General features: G+C 60.4%; 1 protein-coding gene and 1 long non-coding RNA gene across 5 annotated transcripts in view; one reads left to right on the forward strand and one right to left on the reverse strand.

Moving 5' to 3' along the window:
• Positions 1-208: 208 nt before the first annotated feature.
• The window catches only part of COL18A1 (collagen type XVIII alpha 1 chain), a 51,847-nt gene continuing 33,712 nt past the window's right edge, over positions 209-18,343 (forward strand). For 2 of the 4 annotated variants that reach the window (XM_086676163.1, XM_086676164.1), the window contains exons 1-2: positions 209-1,644; positions 12,202-12,746. In XM_086676163.1, the coding sequence (XP_086532289.1) occupies positions 234-1,644; positions 12,202-12,746 (1,956 nt within the window). In that variant the 5' untranslated portion in view covers positions 209-233. The remainder of the gene's footprint in view (positions 1,645-12,201; positions 12,747-18,343) is intronic. The other 2 variants (XM_086676165.1, XM_086676166.1) reach the window with 1 other exon arrangement.
• LOC147577673 (uncharacterized) lies at positions 3,297-16,470 on the reverse strand. Its single transcript, XR_015240528.1, has 3 exons — positions 15,656-16,470; positions 4,380-4,514; positions 3,297-4,262 (listed from the first exon to the last, which is right to left on the reverse strand). It is a non-coding gene; the product is annotated as an uncharacterized LOC147577673 (long non-coding RNA).

The raw sequence follows: 18,343 nt of genomic DNA on the forward strand, positions 1-18,343 counted from the left end.
TCTGCGGCTGCTTCCAAGACGGGTGACAAGTTCGCTGGGGTGCCTGTCTCCTCGATTTAGAGGTCTGAGCTTCTCCCTCCGCCCAGGCTGAGAAGGTGGAAGGAGCCCCCTGGAAAGGCCAACCGAGCGGCAGGCGGCGGGCGGGCTGGGCGGGGAGGGCGGGGCCAGGCCAGCCCCGCCCCGCCCCCGGGACGCAGACACCGCCCGCGGCCCCGGCCGAGCGCACTGCACCGATGGCTCGCGACCCCGGCGGCCGCCTGGGCCTTCTGCTGCTGCTGCTGCTGCTCACCTATGGCCTCGCGGCCGCCCAGGTTGACCTACTGAACTGGCTTTGGGCCCCGAGGACCGCTGGGCCCACGGTGGAACCGGCCTCCGCGCCCCCGCGCAGCCCACACGTGCAGCCCACGGAGGAGACCGCGGCTCACGTGGCCCCCCGGGATGACCCCACGGAGCAGGGGAGAGCCCCTGTCAGCCCTGAGCCGCCCCCGGGGAGGCTGGAGACCGGCCGGGACCCGGCTTCCGCCGCACCCACTGCCTCCACGGCGGGCCCGGACACGAAGGAGGAGAACATCGCCGGCGTCGGAGCCAAGATCCTGAACGTGGCCCAGGGCATCCGCAGCTTCGTCCAGCTGTGGGACGGCACCACTCCCAGCCAGAGCTCCACCGGGGCGGAGACGCCAGCCCCTGGGACCCCCACGGCCCCCCTCACCCTCCCGGGGCCCTCCGGCGTCCCCCCGGAGGACGGGACCACTCTCTGGCCGGGCAGTAGGGCCCTGACCTCTCCGGACACCCAGAGGACCGAGGCTGGCACCCTGCCAGTGCCCACCCAGCTGCCTCCCTCCCCCGGCGGGCCCCGGGCACCGCTCAGGGAGCCCTCGGTGCCGCCATCTTCTCCAGGTAGAGCTTCTCTCTCCTCTGCGCCGGGCGGGGCCCCTCCCCGGGGGACACAGCCGTCCCCGGGGCGGCCCCACGATCTGGACGGCGGAGGACCCTCCCCCGTGGCAGCCCGTGCCCGCCGGCAGCGCCGACTCGCTGACAGCCGCAGGCCCGCGCCACATCTGCTTCCGCTGGTGACGGGTCTCCTGGGCGCCCACGCTGCCCCCTTGGCTCTGTCCTCTGACCTCCCCGCCCTGGTGTCTCCGATCCCACTCCCCGCTGTCACCGGGGACAAGGGTGCTTGGGCTCCTCACGTGGCTAACTCTGTGGGGCCTGGTCTCGCTAATAACTCCGCGCTGCCCGGGGCTGACCTGCCGACCCCCACCGAGCAGCCTACCCGCCCCGCCGCCGGCCGCTGCCTGCCCCTGCCGCCCTCCCTGCCGGTCTGCGGTCACCTGGGCATCGGGCGCTACTGGCTGCCCAACCACCTCCGGCACGCCAGCAGCGAGGAGGTGCGGGCCGCCGCGCGGGCGTGGGGGGCCCTCCTCCGGACGCACTGCCACCGCTTCCTCGCCTGGTTCTTCTGCCTGCTGCTGGCCCCGCCCTGCGGTGCTGGCCCGCTGCCCGCCCCTCCGCCCTGCCGCCAGTTCTGCGAGGCCCTGGAGGATGCGTGCTGGAGCCACCTGGACGGGGGTGGGCTGCCGGTCACCTGTGCCTCGCTCCCGGCCCAGGAGGACGGGGTCTGCGTGTTCATTGGGCCGGGTGCAGGTAACTGGCAGGCCCATCCTCCCCACCCTGTCCTTCCTGTCCCCCCCCAGGGGAACTTGGCCGTGCTGGTGTGAGCCTGGAGCAGAGGCCCCCACCCCGCCCACGATGCCGAGCGAGAGGCAGAGGGGGCGTGATGCCGCTTTGCAGGCGGGATGCTGAGCCCTGGAGTGGGAGAGAGGGCGTGTGACCTGGCATGGTGCACGACAAGGGCCGAGGCTCGGGAGCAATCCCTGTCTGAAGGTCGTGGCTCCTTCCGTCCTCCCCATGGCTCCAAGATAGCCGTTGACACCCGCAGTTACGGGGGTGGCGGGGGGTGGTGGAGACAGAGGCCTGAGGCCGTGACCTGACCCGCCAGCCAAATTCTGGCTCCTCTGGCCCATTGTGGTCCAGTCTGCATGGCTGGGGGGGTTCATGGAGGCTGAGGGGGCCTCCAGGGTTCGATGCTGGAGGGAGGGTTCTTGCTGCTTAGAAGGTCAAGGGGTCACAGCCGTGTGAGCAGCGGGTTGTGGAGGTCAGGGGCTGCCCCATCCGGATCTGTGAGCTCTGGGGGCCGCTCCTGGGCCTCACTCCCCACGTGGGCCGTGCCCCATCGCCCCGTGGTGGACAGGGGACAGGGCAGGGCCGTAACCTTAGAAAGGCCCCCCAGCTGCCTCTGCCTCCACGGGTGGGCCCCTGAATGGTGTGCCTGCTCCCGTTGACCCTCGAGGCCCTGTCCCGTCCCCGTCGGGCTGTGTGTCCTGCTTCCCCTGCCCCCCACCCCACGTCCTCGGGAGCGGCCTTGACCTGCTTCAGTCCCTGGGGTCATTGGGCTTCAGAGCGGGCTGCACTGGACCCCAAGGTGGGGGGGGTGTCACGCTGCTGGTCCCCTCAGGGCTGCACTGGACCCCAAGGTGGGGGGGGGGTGTCACGCTGCTGGTCCCCTCAGGGATGTGTCCCTGTGCCCACCTCCAAGGAGGAAGCATGTGGGACGGGATGGAGGGGGACCGTGGCTGCCACGGGCGGACGAGCAGGCAGGCTGAGCCCTGCGTGTGAGTGAGCAGGAGTGGCCAGGAGGTCATCTGGCCGAGGAGCATCCTGCATGGGGCCCTGCAGTCCCAGTGTGTGCAGAGCCAAGGGCCCTGTGGCTGCCAGGGAACAAGGGCGGGGGCTGGGGCTGGGGGGTTCTCATGCAGCAGGCAGGGCTGCGTGGGGTGTGGAATTTCTCTGACCGCAGCTGCCTCAGTCAGCCAAGTGGCCTGAAAGGGACTTCTCACTGGACATCTGCACACATTGGCAGGGCCCCCGCCAGTCAGGGAGGCCGTGTTCCCGGTGGAATCCTGGGGAATTCCTCTGTCAGTGCTAACTGCCTGTGCCCCCTCAGGTCAGAGGTGGGGGTCAGGCCTCCATCACAGCAGGGACCCCTCCTGGGTGTGGTCTGGCGGGGCGAGGGTCCCCGGGGGAGCCAGAGCTGGGGGCCGGGGACCACCCGCTGCTAGGCCACTTGATGGGGGTGGGCAGGGCGGGAGGAAGGCCCTGATCCGGAGGGAAGGGACTAAGGCGGACCCTAGTCCCCTCCTTCGTGTTGGTAACTGGTCCCCCAGCAGTGAGTGTGAGGATCCTGGCTGAGGGAGGTCCTTGGGCTACCTGGATATTGGGAGGCTGTGGGGGAGGGGGATTATGGGGGGGTTGTGGGGGGGGCGGTTTTCTATAGCAGAGGGAGACCCGAAGGGTGCGTGCTGCTTCTTTCCCGGGACCCCCACCAGAACTGCCCACGGAGGCTCCCCACCAAGGCACCGCCATTTCTGTCCCTTCTCTCGAGTGTGTCCTACATGGGGGCCACAGGCTCCAGGGCAGAGATGGCCCCCACTCCCCTCACGCTGGGGCAGTGGGATGTGGACGGATCACTTGGTCCCAGCACACCAGCCCGAGCTGCAGCTCTGTCCAGCCCCTTGGAAGTGCCTCTCCTTATCTGCTTTCTTCTTATTCCCGCAGGGAGAGTTGGGGGGGAGCGGCAGGCACCAGCCCTGGACTGGGGGTGGGGGGGGACAGTGCAGCCACTGGTTGGGGCCCAAGGAGGTGGTCGAGAGGAGAGGGCTGCTATGGGAGCTCCCATGCTGGGGCTGGAGCTGGCCGTGGGTCAGCACGCCACTGGGGACCTGTGTCAAGTCTGTCTCTGTGGGCTTGTCTCTCAGGACCCAGAGAAAAATACGTAGGGCCCCCACACAGGAGAGGCTCAGCCAGCAGGGGGACTGTCCCCTGGGAAAGGGGGCACCAAGTGGGGGCGTCGCCACAGCACAGTAACCGGCAGCCTGACGGTGAAGACAAGGTCACGTTCTGAGCCCGGAGCAGGTGTTGTTACGCTTCTCAGGGGAGAAACTGAGTCTAGTGGGGATAAAGATGTGTGTGCGCTGCCCGGCTAGCAAGAGGGAGCTGGGAGCTGGACCCAGGCAGCCTAGCTTCCGGACTGGACCCAAGTGCCACATGGACGCCGGACAAGCAGAACCCCAGGCTGCGAGGACCCCAGGTGGCCGGTGGGGTCCCGTCACTGTGACGGTTCTGAGGCTGGCGCTGTCTTCTGGGGACGTCTGCCCTGGACCCGCCGTGTGCTCAGGCTTCCCCACTGCTGGGCTTTGCGTCTACTGTTTAATGAAACGTGAACTCAGAAACGGTGTGGTTTAAGTGCTTCAATGACTTGAGGCCTCACTTCACTTTAAGACCAGACCAGACCACCTTCGTGGAAAAATACTTAGGCTTACCTTTCACCTCTTGGCAACCTACAAATACCATTTGAGGATGCCGACTGAACTTTGCACAGATGTACCTGCCGTGGCTTTGGTGTCTCATTCTTTCTTGCTGGGGTGTCAGGTGCCCAAATCGGTGGATGACGTTGTCTGCAGGTAAGGAGGTATGCAGCGCTTGGCATGGGGTTTCCTTGACCATCCACCCCAGGAGCATCAAGCTTACCGTTGTCTCCAGTGACTATTCCTTCCTGCACTGAAGAACTGAGGTAGGACATCGTGCAGACAGGAGCTCACCTTTGGCCTCACTGAGGAGGAGCAAGATGGCGGCTGCGATTGTGCCCATGTACTGGCAGGTTGGACCCTCCACATGGGGACTCATAGGACCATCTCCCTGACACTGTCCTTCCCCTTAGTGAAGGAGTTGTCCATCCTGCCACAGGGAAGTCATTTGTGACCGCTTTCCTTTTCAGTTGAGAAATCAAATCTTGAACTATTGTTACTATTATATTTCATGTGAGCAGCTGGTCCACCCACCCACTTTCATCCACCCATCCATCCATCCACTCACCCACCTATCCGCCCATCCATCCATCCACTCACCCACCCACCTATTCACCTGTCTATCCATCCACCCACACATCCATCCACCCACCCACCCATCCACCCATCCATCCATCCATCCATCCATTCACCCATCTATCCATCTACTCACCCATCTATCTACCCACTCATCCATCCATCCATCCATCCATCCATCCATCCATCTATCACCCATCCCTTCACCCATATGTCCATCCATCACCCATCCATCCATCCACCCACCCACCCATCCACCTAACCATCCATCCATCCATCCATCCACCCATCCCTTCACCCATATGTCCATCCATCACCCATCCATCCACCCACCCACCCATCCACCTAACCATCCATCCATCCATCCATCCATCCATCCATCCATCCACTCACCCATCTATCTACCCACTCATCCATCCATCCATCCATCCACCCATCCCTTCACCCATATGTCCATCCATCACCCATCCATCCATCCATCCATCCACCCACCCACATATCCATCCACCCACCCACCCATCCACCCATCCACCCATCCATCCACCCATCCACTCACCCATCTATCTACCCACTCATCCATCCACCCATCCACTCACCCATCCGTCCACCCACACATCCATCCATCCATCCATCCATCCATCCATCCATCCACCCACCTATCCATCCACTCATCCATATGTCCACCCACTCACCCACCCATCCGCCCATCCATCCACTCACCCACCCACCTATTCACCTATCCATCCTTCCACACATCCATCCACCCACCCACCCATCCACCTGTCCATCCATTCATCCATCCACCCATCCACTCACCCATCTATCTACCCACTCATCCATCCATTCATCTATCTATCTGTTCACCCACCCACTCACCCCATCCATCCACCCATCCATTCACCCATATGCCCATCCATCACCCATTCATCCATCCACCCACCCACCCATCCACCTAACCATCCATCCATCCATCTGCCCATCCACTCACCAATCTATCCACCCACTCATCCATCCATCCATCCATCCATCCATCCATCCATCCACTCACCCATCTGTCCATCCACACATCCATCCATCCATCCATCCATCCATCCATCCATCCATTCACTCATCCATCCACTCACCCATCTGTCCATCCACACATCCATCCATCCATCCATCCATCCATCCATTCACTCATCCATCCATCCATCCATCCATCCATCCATCCATTCACTCATCCATCCACTCACCCATCTGTCCATCCACACATCCATCCATCCATCCATCCATCCATCCATCCATCCATTCACTCATCCATCCATCCATCCATCCATCCATTCACTCATCCATCCATCCATTCACTCATCCATCCATCCATCCATCCATCCATCCATCATCCATTCATCCATTCATGCACACATCCATGCATCCATCCATCCATCCATCCACTCACCCACCAACCTATTCACCTATCCATCCATCCACCCACACATCCATTCATCCACACACCCATCCATCCATCCATCCATCTGGATATCGGATTAGGTTTACCATGTGAGAATGTGATTGTCACATGTAACATGCAATTTGTTTTTGTCTTGAAACCTGTCTGGAGAGAACCCACAAAGCAGGCAGTGGGGGCAGATGCTCAGCTTCACACGGTTGAGTTCTGTGTGTCAGTGATTCCAATGTAGGATCTTGTTTGGGATCATTTCTCTTCCTGGTATATGGGCCCAGCCTCTCCCCCACTGCCATGCTGGTTTCCCTCTATGTTCTCTTTCTGATCTCCTGATTCTTGGAGTACGCAGGAGGCTCAGCAGCCCCTTCCTGTACTGGGGCCATGCACCCAGAGAGGCTGACCTTGTGACCGGCAAGAGTGGCTGTGGGTGCTGCCTTGTCCACTCCAAGCAGCACATCCAGTGTTCCGGGAGCCTCGGCATGTGTTTGAAGTACATAGAACTGTTCAGGGACGCCCGCCTCCTGACAGGGCTCCTTACACAGAGGTCTGTGGGCAGCCCCACTTGGAAGGAGCAGGCTCTGCAGACATGGGCCTCAGTTCCGAGGAGGAGAGAGGGTGCAGAGCAGCTGGGGCTTAGAGTGAGCCTTCCTTCTCCTAAGCCCACAAGTTCTGGCCCTGGGACCGTCTCTGCCTGCCATTCTCATCCCTTAGGACCACTCTGCCCCATCATCTTGTCCTCTGCTGCTTCTCTCCTGGGTTACATTTTTATCCCAGAACTAGCTCATGAGCTACACTGGCATTGAGATGGGAGTCACACAAGAGAGAGCTGAAGCCAGCTCCCGAGCCCCCTCGCTGCTGGTTTCCCGTTCCCTCTGTGGATTTGCGTGTGTGCGTGTATCCTGTGGCTGCTGTAACAAATAATTGCACTTAGCGGCTTAAAACAATACAGATGTGCAACCTGACGGTTCTGGAGGGCAGAATTCCGAAATCCGTCTCACTGGGCTAAAATCAAGGTGTCTGTCCTGTGTTCCTTTTGGGGACTGCAGGGAAGAGTCCATCCCCTGCCTTTTCCAGCTTCTGGGGGCTGCCCAAGTGCCCCTGGCTGGGAGACACACATGCTTTTAAGGATGTATGTCATTAGATCTGGTTAATCTCCCCATGTGGGGCCGAAACATTAATCACACCTGCAAAGGACCATGCGCAGGTTCCAGACATTGCGGAATGGACATCTTGGGGCCACAGTGTGTGCACAACGTGCAGACAAGTGTGGTTGTTAAAGGTGGAGCCCACGGGGTGAGAGCACGTCTCCACTTCCGAGAGTGTTCATTAGTCTCTCAGTCCACCTTTACAGCCTTTGATGTTTCCTGAAATGTTTGTTCTCAGTGTATTTTCCTCTTTGACATTGACCTTAGGTTCCACACTCACCCCAGACGTTTTTTCCTTTGTGGTTGCAACTGTATGTAACAACATGACAGGTCCGGAGCTTTCTTTAAACACTTCATTAGGTTCAGGGAGCCTCTGCACATAGGTCTCACTCAGGTCCTTATGTTCTAGTCTAACAAGAAAGTAGGATGAGACAGTGTCTCAGGAACCTTCTCCACCGTTGTTGGGTGTATGTGGCTGATAACTGGCTCGTCTCATCTCAGTGGATTGTCAAAAAGTGTCCCACTTGCCCCCACCCCCACACATGCACAGCCTCCCCCGCTGTCAACATCCTCCACCTGACTTGTGCGTTTATTGCCATCTATGAACCTGCACTGACACCTCATCACCCAGAGTTCATAGTTTCCACTGGACTCGCTCTTAGTGTTGCGTGTTGTGTGGGTTTGGACAAATGTGTAATGACAGCTGTCCACCGTCACGGCGTTGTAATGAGTAGGGAGTGTTTTCACTGCCCTAAAAGCCTCCGCATTCTATCCATTTATCCACACCACCCCCACTACCTCTGGGAACCCCTGACCTTTCTGTTGCCTCCATGGTCCCGCCTTTTCCGGAACGTCGCACACATAGAATCGTACAGGATGCAGCCTTTTCAGATTGGCTGCTGTCACTTAGTGAGATGCACCTGCGGACCCTCCGTGTCTTCGTGGCGTGACGGCCCCGCTCCTTCTTAGCGCCAAATACCATCCCGTCGTCTGGACGCACCCGTGTGTTTGCCCATCACCTCCCGAAGGGCACCTTGGTTGCTTCCAAGGTCTGGCAGTTATGAATAAAGCTGCCGGAAACATCGGCCTGCGGGTTGTCGTGTGGACGTGAACGTTCACCTCCTCTGGGTAGACCTCAAGGAGCACGACCGCTGGGTCGTATGGTCAGAGCGTGTTCAGTTTTGTAAGAAACCAGCAAACCTTCCTCCGCAGCGGCTGCCCCTCTCTGCTTTCCCGCCAGCAGTGAGGGAGAGTTCCTTCTGCTCCGCGTCCCCGCCAGCGATCCGTGTTGTCAGTGTTCCGGGTTGTGGCCGTTCTCACGGGTGCACGGTGACGTCGTTGTCGTTTTCATTTTCTTTCTTTTTTTTTAATATGAAATTTATTGTCAAATTGGTTTCCATACAACACCCAGTGCTCATCCCAACAGGTGCCCTCCTCATTTTCATTTTCCTGATGACGTGTGACGTCTGTCTGTCTTCTCTGGTGAGGTGTCTCTTTGGGTCTTTGGCCTACTTTTTAATCGGGTTGTCCGTTTTCTTATTGCTGAGTTTTAAGTGTTTGTGTATTTTGGATATATCTTCTCTTATCAGATAAACGTGTTGCAAATATTTCTCCCAGCCTCTGGCTTGTCTGCTCATCTCTTACCAGTGTCTTTCGCAGAACAGAGATTTTACATTTTGACGCAGTCCAGCTTATCAGTTAGGTGGTACCTTTGGTGTTGTATCTAAAATGTCGTCCCCCTGTCCAAGGTCACCGAGGATTTCTCCTGTATCATCTTCCAGGCGTTCGATAGTTTTGCATTCTACGTTTGGGTCTGCAATCCGTTGTGAGTGAACTGTTGTGAAGAGTGTAAGGTCTGCGTCCAGATTCCCCTTCGAGCACCCCTCGTGGAAGAGACTCTTTGCCCACTTGATTGCCTTTGCTCCTTTGTCAGGGATCCGTCGGCTGTCTCCGTGTGGCTCTCCTTCTGGGTTCTCCGTTCTGTCCCATGGATCAATTTGTGTGTCCTTTCTCCACCACCACACTGTCTTGATCACTGTGGCTTTACAGCGAGTCCTGAAGCCAGTAGTGTCGGTCCTCCAACTTTGTTCTTTTTCAACATTGTGTTGGCTATTCTGAGTGTTTTGTCTCTCTATAAACTTTAGAATTGGTTTGTCAATAGCCAGAAAATGACTTGCTGGGGTTTTGATGGGGATCACATTCAATCTACAGACAGACCAAGTTGGGAAGAACTGACATCTTCACAGTATTGAGTCTTCCTATCCATGAACATGGAATATCTCTACGTTTATTTAGGTCTTTGATTTAGTTCAGCAGAGTCTTATAGTTTCCCTCATGTAGATGTTGTACATATATTTGTTCTATTTACACCTAAGTAACTAATTTGTGGGAATGCTAATGTGAATGGTATTATGTTTTACAAATTCTGCTTGCTCATTACTGTATAGAGGAAAGTGAATTTTGTATATTAATCTTGTATCTCATAACCTTGCTATAATCACAGATTAGTTCCACTCATTAGTTCCAGTGATTTTAGGGCCGTGGCCTTCAGAGGCTTACTCCCGATGGGAACCATGAGGCATTTCACGGAGAGAAAGAAGGAGCCGTCTGTGAGTCGCTGGTCTCCACGGGGCTGCCCCTGTAGCATGCTGCTGTCTTTCGGCCCAGGACAACAGCGGCTGGTGCATCTTGCCTTCTGAATTAATTTGGAGAACTTCTAGCCGCCCGGGAGGAAGGGCAGTGGTGGGCATATCCACGTGTAACTCTGAGGACAGCTGAGTCAGGACAGCAGGGCCATTAGCACACAGGCCGCTGAGAGTCCTGTTTTCTTCATCTCAGAACATCTCCCTGAGTGCACCCTCAGGCCCCGGGGACTTCTGACGTGAAGGGACGATCACAGCAGCCACCATCTTGGTGGCCAGCAGTGTCTGTCTTTGAGCGTCAAGGGACCGCCGTCCTCCCAGAGCCCGGCGTCTTCCTGGAGGGCCCCCCCCGCTCCCCACTTCCCATCGGCATGAGGGTCTTGCCGGTGAGCCTCGGGGGAGCCCCGGCTGGCTGGTGGTGCTGCCTACCGGGCGCGACGTCAGGCCCGTGCAGAGTGGAGAGGCCCACCCCTGCCCGGGAGCGCCAGGCCTGGCAGGAATCCAAAGTGCGTGTCCTCGTGTGGGTGGTGTCTGCCTCTCTTCTGTTTTCGTTCTTTGTTCTCAAAGAGCTCTTTGAAAGACAGAACTTGCCTTAGGAAGTTGGGGTTCAGTATTTCTTCCCCCTGCTCTGACTGGGAAGTCCCAGGTCAGCCTGGCCCTGTGGCTCAGGGACAGACCCCAGGTCCCCGTCACACACAAACAGACGCACACATATTCGTGCGCACGGTCACACGCTCGCTCGCCACGGTCCTCGGGACATCTGCGCGTCGGCAGCCCCTTCCCAGAAGAGCGTCTCCCCCGTGTGAGTCACACCTCGGAGGTCGACCACACCCGGACAGTAGGTGGGGGTCTTGAGAGAAAAGGCTTTGGGTCGGGGCCCTTGGCTGGACTGTGGCTCCAACCACGGGGGACTGGGCTCCGCCTGGTAAAGTGGATGTGCATGCAGGAAGCCCCCGACGTATAGGTGTCTCCTTGAACGGGTGTGTGCCCCCTCCTGTGTCCGGCGGTGACCGGGCTCCCCAGACAGAGAGGTGGCACTCCTGGTCCGAGGTCGTCAGGCTTGCGTGCCTTGGAGGCGTTCTCCTCAGTTGTACACCTGCAGTCTCAGGCAGGTACAGGTGCATGGCCAAGTCAGGCCCTGCTGGGGCCCAGGACCGGGTCGTGGAGAGCAGGGCCTGTGTCCCTCCCCCACCCCGACAGCAGCCTCTGGTCCCACCTGGAAGGATGAGAAATGAGGGAGAACACCGGGCACCACGGCCGTGTCCCCAGCCTAGACCAGAGCTCACGTGCTCTAGGACACCGAGGAAGAGGGTGCTTGAGAGAAGGGAGGGCCGTCCAGTGTGAGCATCCGTTGGTGAAGGCGATCACGGTTCTCCCCAGTGGCTCATCCACCACGTGGCCCCTCTCCGGGTCAGGGTGGCTGTGGCACCGCAGCGTGGACACCGTGGGAGGGGAGGGAAGCCCCCGACAAACCTGGGGCACTTGAGTGGGATTCGCCTATGAGCAGGCGCAGGACACAGGACTGGTTCAAGCCAGGACAGATCCTCCAAGAGATAGCCCAGCCTCCCGTTCTGATTTTCTACCCCCAGGGCTTTGATCAGTTTCCAGGCCGGTTCGTAATGTAGTAAAACCACAGGGAGCTGCTTGGCGTTCAGCTTTCTCTCCTCTGTAATGCAGTCAGCACCCCGGGCAGGTGCCTCGACTGGTGCCGGAGTATTGTTCCCGCTGTCTGAGGGTGGGCATGGGGGTCGTGGAGGTGGAGTGGGGCCCGAGCATGGGGCGCAGATGGGGCGCAGCCCCCGGCACCCTCAGCGGGCTGCCCCACCGCATCCTTGCCCCCCTGGTTGGGGCGGTTCCTGTGGCGTCCCCCTTGGGCCTGTGAGCCACAAGCCCCGGCCCCGGGAGGGTGCCCGGAGAAGCAGGGCAGGTGCCAGGCGGGTGGGGAGCCCCTCGTGACTCAGTGTCCCCCTGGCACCCTGCCTGCTTGGTCTCTCCCACGCGCAGCCTCACCGGGGTCTCCCTCCTCTTTGCAGAGAGCCTGGGCACGGAGGTGGGGCTCCTGCAGCTGCTCGGAGAGCCGCCGCCCCAGCAGGTCGCCCAGGTGGACGACCCTGACGTCGGGCCGGCCTTCGTCTTCGGCCCGGATGCCAACAGCGGCCAGGTGGCCCGGTACCACTTCCCCAGCCCGTTCTTCCGCGACTTCTCACTGCTCTTCCACGTCCGGCCTGCCACCGAGGGCGCGGGGGTGCTGTTCGCCATCACGGACGCGGCCCAGGCGGTGGTCTCCGTGGGCGTGAAGCTGTCGGCCGTGCGTGACGGGCAGCAGCACATCCAGCTCCTGTACACCGAGCCCGGCGCCACCCGCACCCGCACGGCCGCCAGCTTCCGCCTGCCCGCCTTCACCGGCCAGTGGACGCGCTTCGCGCTCAGCGTGGATGGCGCGACCGTGGCGCTGTTCGTGGACTGCGAGCTGTTCCAGAGGGTGCCCTTGGTGCGCTCCCCGCGGGCCCTGGAGCTGGAGCCCGGCGCCGGCCTCTTCGTGGCCCAGGCTGGAGGAGCAGACCCCAGCAAGTTCCAGGTAAGCTGACAGCCACCGCTGGTGTGGGGACCGGCCCTGGTGTGGGGGTCTGGCCCCCGGGGACAAGGGACGGTCTGCCTCCTGCCTTGTGCAGCAGTGCCCGGGAGAGGACCGCCCGCGGGGCGGGGCCGCCGGCCGCTTGAGTGCAGGCCCCGGTTGGGGATGTGGTGGAAGTCTCGGAGGCCCCCCGGCACCGTCCCCTTCCCAACTGGACCCCATCTGCGGCACACGAGAGCCCCTCCATTGTGCGTGGTGCCCGCGGTGACCCCGGGGTCCGGGCCCCCCTGCCCCACGGGGCGGACGGGAGTCAGCGTCCCGGCCCAGCTATGTGAGCTGTGCACACGGCGTGGCCCTGAGCGTGGACTGTTGTGGGGGCGGGCTGCACCCTGGAGGGCGCACTCATCCGCCCCATCAACGTGACGATGACCTTATTTTCACCAAACTGCTCAGCAGGCCCTCAGCGCAGCTTCCGAGCAGCGAGGGCAGAATTTCGCCAGGGCAACTGGCTCGTGGCGGTCCCACCATGTCCTCGGGGAAGCCGCCACCCCTAGGCCTGGCCTCGGCCTTTCATTCTGGGGGCAGGCGGGTCCCGGAGCCTGGAAGGGGTCTTTCTCCCGGGCCCTCAGTGCCCACGTTTGTTGGAAACTTGAGCCAGACTCCTTGCCTCCGGTGAATGTCGCGTGGATACCCTCCACGGGCACTGACCCACAGACCCCCAAACCCTGACACTGGAGCCAGCCGGCGGCTAGAGCGTCCCCGCTCAGCGGTCCAGACAGGGGCCCCTGTGTGTGCTGAAAGGGGCCGTGTCCCCGGGGGACAGAAAGTTAATTATTGCCTAGAGAAAGGCTGCTTCATGAAAGTTGTTCTAAGTCCTGGTGACTTGGGTGCTGAAAGCTGACCTTTCGCCTCTGGCAGGAACTTTAACCCTTGGGGTCTGGGAGCCAGCAGGACTTTGATACGAAACTGGGCCTCTTTGTGTTTTCGCTTTGATCCTCAAACGTGATTAACTGCAAAGAAGTCAGAGAGCTCCGTCTGTCGAGGAGGGGGCTGTGTCCACTGGCTGTTTGTTGTGTGACTTCCCGGGAAGCTGAGGACAAAAAAGCGTCCCGTGTGTCCCCACGTCTCTAACACTTCAGCAGAAAGGCTGCCTGTGTGCGGGTGGGGACAGGGTTGCCCGGGTCACCACTGTCGTGGGTGAGGACGCCCGGCGCCTCCTCCCTGTGCCTCGTCGGGGCTGCGTGTCACGTGTGCAAAACACATTCGCCACTTGAAATAGGCAGATGGTGTCTGGGTGTTTTCACTTGCATTTCTCGGTTGCTAGTGTAGACAGACTTAGATTTTTTTTTACATGGTTTTTGGCTATTTGCATTTCTTCTTTTGTGACTGGCCCATTTATGTTCTTTGCACTTTGGTCTTGGGGGTTCAATAATTTCTTACTGACTTTTACAAACTCTTTATATGTGAAAGAAAATGGTCCTTGGTTTTGTGCACTTAAAATTTTAGCTCTCAGTTTGTCATTTGCGTTTTCACCATGTCACTTTTTTGTTCAAACCGTTGAGATACTTGGGGCGCCTGGGTGGCGCAGTCGGTTAAGCGTCCGACTTCAGCCAGGTCACGATCTCACGGTCTGTGAGTTCGAGCCCCGCATCGGGCTCTGGGCTGATGGCTCGGAGCCTGGAGCCTGTTTCCAATTCTGTGTCTCCCTCTCTCTCTGCCCCTCCCTCGTTCATGCTCTGTCTCTCTCTGTCCCAAAAATAAAAAAAAAATAAAAAAAAAAAAACGTTGAAAAAAAACCGTTGAGATACTTAAAGTGTTTATGTGGAAGATACCCATGGTGGGAGAAGATGCCCATGGCGTATAATATCGTGGCCAAGTCTCTGAAGTTTAGGAAGACAGGACTCCTGGAGCGGGGTGTAGGCTCCTCCGTCGGCCCTGGGCTGTGGCCTGCTTGCCCCGGGTGGCAGCTTGACTTCCAGCTGACTTCGCTTGTGTCACATGCACCTGAGCCAAGTCTCCTTATGTCCCCACGGACTAGAGGCTTCAGGAATTTTCTGTGTGGGTGTTTGAACGGATTCCAGCTGGCCGAGAGAAGCTTGTAGAACAGGAGACAAATCGGTTTAGCAGCGGGTTTTGCAGACTTTCTGAATTGAAGTTCCTGGAGAAGAATCACTCACGTCACGTGATTTATAAGATTTGGCAGAAGCGAGCTCGGGGCTTAGGGCGCCGGGAGGAAGCTGGGCGGCGTCTCCTCCGGCCCCTCCCAGGCGGTCCAGGCGGGTCCGGACAGAACCTTGATTGTTTGCCTCTGGTCAGAAAAACTGGTCTCTTCGGGCTTATTCTTCTTCTTGAGTCACTTTTGGTAGGAAGCGTCTACTGGGAAGTCCTGCCTTCCGTGCGGTTCGGACAGTGCTTGCCTTATTGCCAACCTTTTCGGCGGTTGTGTGCCTTTTAATTTTTTTAACCGTTTCTAAAGCTCTGCGGCCGCGTCTCCCTCGACTTGCTCCCCCTTCTCCCGCTCTGTGCAGCTCCTCCCTGGCTGCGGGGGGGCTTCTGCGGGTGCCCCCGCCGCACCCCTGGAGCAGACGCGGCCCTGCCTTCCCGGAGGCTGTGCTCCAGCCGCCGCACCTCATGCCGAGCGCTCACCTACCTTGTTCGACGGGGACCTCCCCCCGCACGAGGCCTCGTGGGCCACGTTATATAGAAATAAGCGCCCCGTCCACTGAAGCCAGGAGGGTGCCCCGCAGCCACGGCAGGCTCGACGCCCGGGATGGCCGGGAAAGTGTCGTCAGGGGCCCGTGGCCCCCAAGCCCAGCACCCAGACCCGCCCCTCCTGAGCGAGGGAGAGCCGGGCGCCCCGGTCGCTGCCATCCCCCGCCCGACACCCCTCCTACGACACGTACCGTGCTCACCTGACGTGACGCGCAGTAGGAGGGCCTCGACGTGATGCCGCCGCATCCCTGCCATTTCCTGCCACGACTGGGGGAGAGAGAGGAGCAGCCTGTGATGGAAGCGCTTGCCCGGACGCGACCCCACGAGAAGGAACCAAGAGGAAGCAGATGGTGTCGTGCTGGCGGCCAGGGTGACGCAAGCAGGCGGTCAGGAGCCACCGGGGCCGGGGCCCGAGGAAGCGGGGCAGCCACAGCGCAGCCGGCGTGGGTGACAGGGCGGGGGAGTCCGGCCCGGAGCGCCGCCAGCCACCTCCCCACCACGGGCTCACTCAGCCCCCCGCCCGCGACCAGGATGCAGCGCTTCCCGGCGGGGCCCCGAGGCCGGGTCAAGGCCACCTCCGAGAATCTGGGGGGCCCAGGGAGGCAGCCCGCGGCCAGTGACCTCAGTGACAAGCGTGCGCAGCACGGGGTTCTCATTGTGCGACTCGGCCGCGCAGCCGGCAGCGTGGCAGCGACGGGACACGTTCCAGACGGTTAACAAAGTGCGACGTCTCCAGACGTTGGATTCCACGTCTGCTTCCAAGCCCGTCCGATATTTGCAGTGTGTCTGTGGCTTTTGCACCACTGACGTCTTCCCCACTAAACGTGTCCCCAGGGAAGCGCATGCGGCTCCCGGAGCAGCGGCCAGAGCCAACGCTGCCCTCCCTGCCGCGTCCCCCGCGGGCAGCCCGGCGAACAGCCTCAGCTGCTGGCAGCTCGGAGCCTCGAGGGACGGGTCTGTGGGGACGGTCACGGTGGAGGTCTGGCCCCCTGACCCCACCTGCCGGGAGCGCCCGTCCCTCCCCTCATGGCCGCCACCCCCAGGGCACCCTGCTGCCCCGTGGAGAGCTCGACCTTCTAGAATTTAACACCCGCCCTGTGCTGTCCTTGCGTCTTCAAACTCGGTCACCTGGGCGACCCTGTCCCTCCTTCAACAGGACTGAGGTCGAGAACTTGCATCCCCAGCACGATGCCAGTGCTGACCTCTGACCTGACCCCTGCATTTTTACAGGACGGCCCAGATTTCCCGTGGGCGATGGTGCCCCCAGGAACCTGGCTGGTGGAGGGCACCTGTGTGTGTGGATGGACAGGGGCCTCGCTGCAATGCTCCCTGCTCCTGGTCTGCACACTTGTGCTCACGTGCACACCCCTCTCTCACCACACCCGCACACGTGTTTACATGCACACGCGTGCTCTCGTACGATGCTCTCACTGCATGCACACATATGTGCACACGTTCATGCACACGGGCACACGCCTGCTCTCACACCCTTGTGCACACGCCTCACATTGGCACACGCTCTCTCACGTGCTGTCGCTGCATGCACACATCTGCTCACACGCACACGTGTACGTTCACACGCACGCACGTGCTCACGCATAACCCATCCACACAAAGCTCTGACACGCGCTCACACACCTCTCCCGCGTGGCTTGGCCACCCTCCGTGGTGGTTGGACCGTCCAAGAATTTGAAGGGAGGGACACTTGTCCCTCAGATATACCAAGCACTGTCCGTAGCTGACTCCCTGCACCCGGGCGCGACTTCCTCTCGCCCCGGGCCCAGCTCCGGGGACCTGCCTGCGGCCAGTCCCTGTGCTGCCCCTCCTCCCCCCGCCACGGTCCACAGGGAGGAGCTCTCAATAGTTGTGCCACGCGGTCGGGCAGGCCGTCCCTGAGTCCCGCCGATGGCTCTGCAGTGAGTTCCCCGGTGACCACTGTGAGGAAGGCTGGGCCCCACTCTGACCTTGCACTTTGCCGGGACGCTGCAGGGCGGCATTGCGCCTGGGCGACGGCGGCAGGAGGAGGCAGGGACCGGCGAGGGTGACTCCGGGTCTGAAGGGGCAGCAGTGGCTGCGGTGGGGGTGGCCTGCTGGGTTCAGGGTTAGACACAGACCACTGTTGGCGTGGTTGAAACATCTCTGGCCCCTGAGACCATGCTCTCTGTGCCGGGTCACCTTCTTCCTTAAAGAGCTGGAGTTCTCGGCTCCACGCTTCCGGAAGGATGCCACCACCACCCTCCCCCAGTGAGGCCACCTAGCAGCCTGGGGACAGGCCCGTGGACAGCAACCCTGCCCCCGGCTCCCTCAGCCCCATGGTCCGGCCACCGTCTGTCAGCTTGCCTCGGAGCGCCACGAGGCCTGGACATCACTCGGCACGTGCTGGTCCTCTCCCGGGTGCCCGGAAGAACCTTCTGGAACTGATGACCATCCTGAGTCCAACTGAGAACCAGGGCGGCTTCCTTCTGGGCTTTGTCCGCAGAGCCACGGGCAGCTCCTGCCTCTGGTCTTCCAGAACACGCTGTGGCTGGTGGGAGAACAGTGAGGATGAGGTACGTGGTCCTGCCCACGGCCACGTTTTCACCGCCTTCCGAAGTCAGCCCAGCTGCAGGAAGTGACCCTCTGCCACTTGGCGCACCCCACGTCAGCTTGTGAGCCGGTGGCTGCTCTGGTGGCCCTGAGTCATACCAGCTGCCCATGATGGCGGCTCTTTCGTGCATACCTGCAAAGGAGGACACCGCGTGTGTGCACAGAGCACAGATCACCCACCCGCGTCCCGACTGCTCCCCGCCCGCCTCCTCAGCTGCCTCCTTCCCCTGCACGTTGGGAAAACGAGGACCTCGCAGTAACTGGGGCCGAGGGTCTCCCTCCACCCAAGTCCCGCCTGGGCC

The sequence above is a fragment of the Puma concolor genome, chromosome C2, assembly GCF_028749965.1.
Source record: "Puma concolor isolate L17-30 chromosome C2, mPumCon1.1.hap2, whole genome shotgun sequence".
NCBI classification, from domain to species: domain Eukaryota; kingdom Metazoa; phylum Chordata; class Mammalia; order Carnivora; family Felidae; genus Puma; species Puma concolor.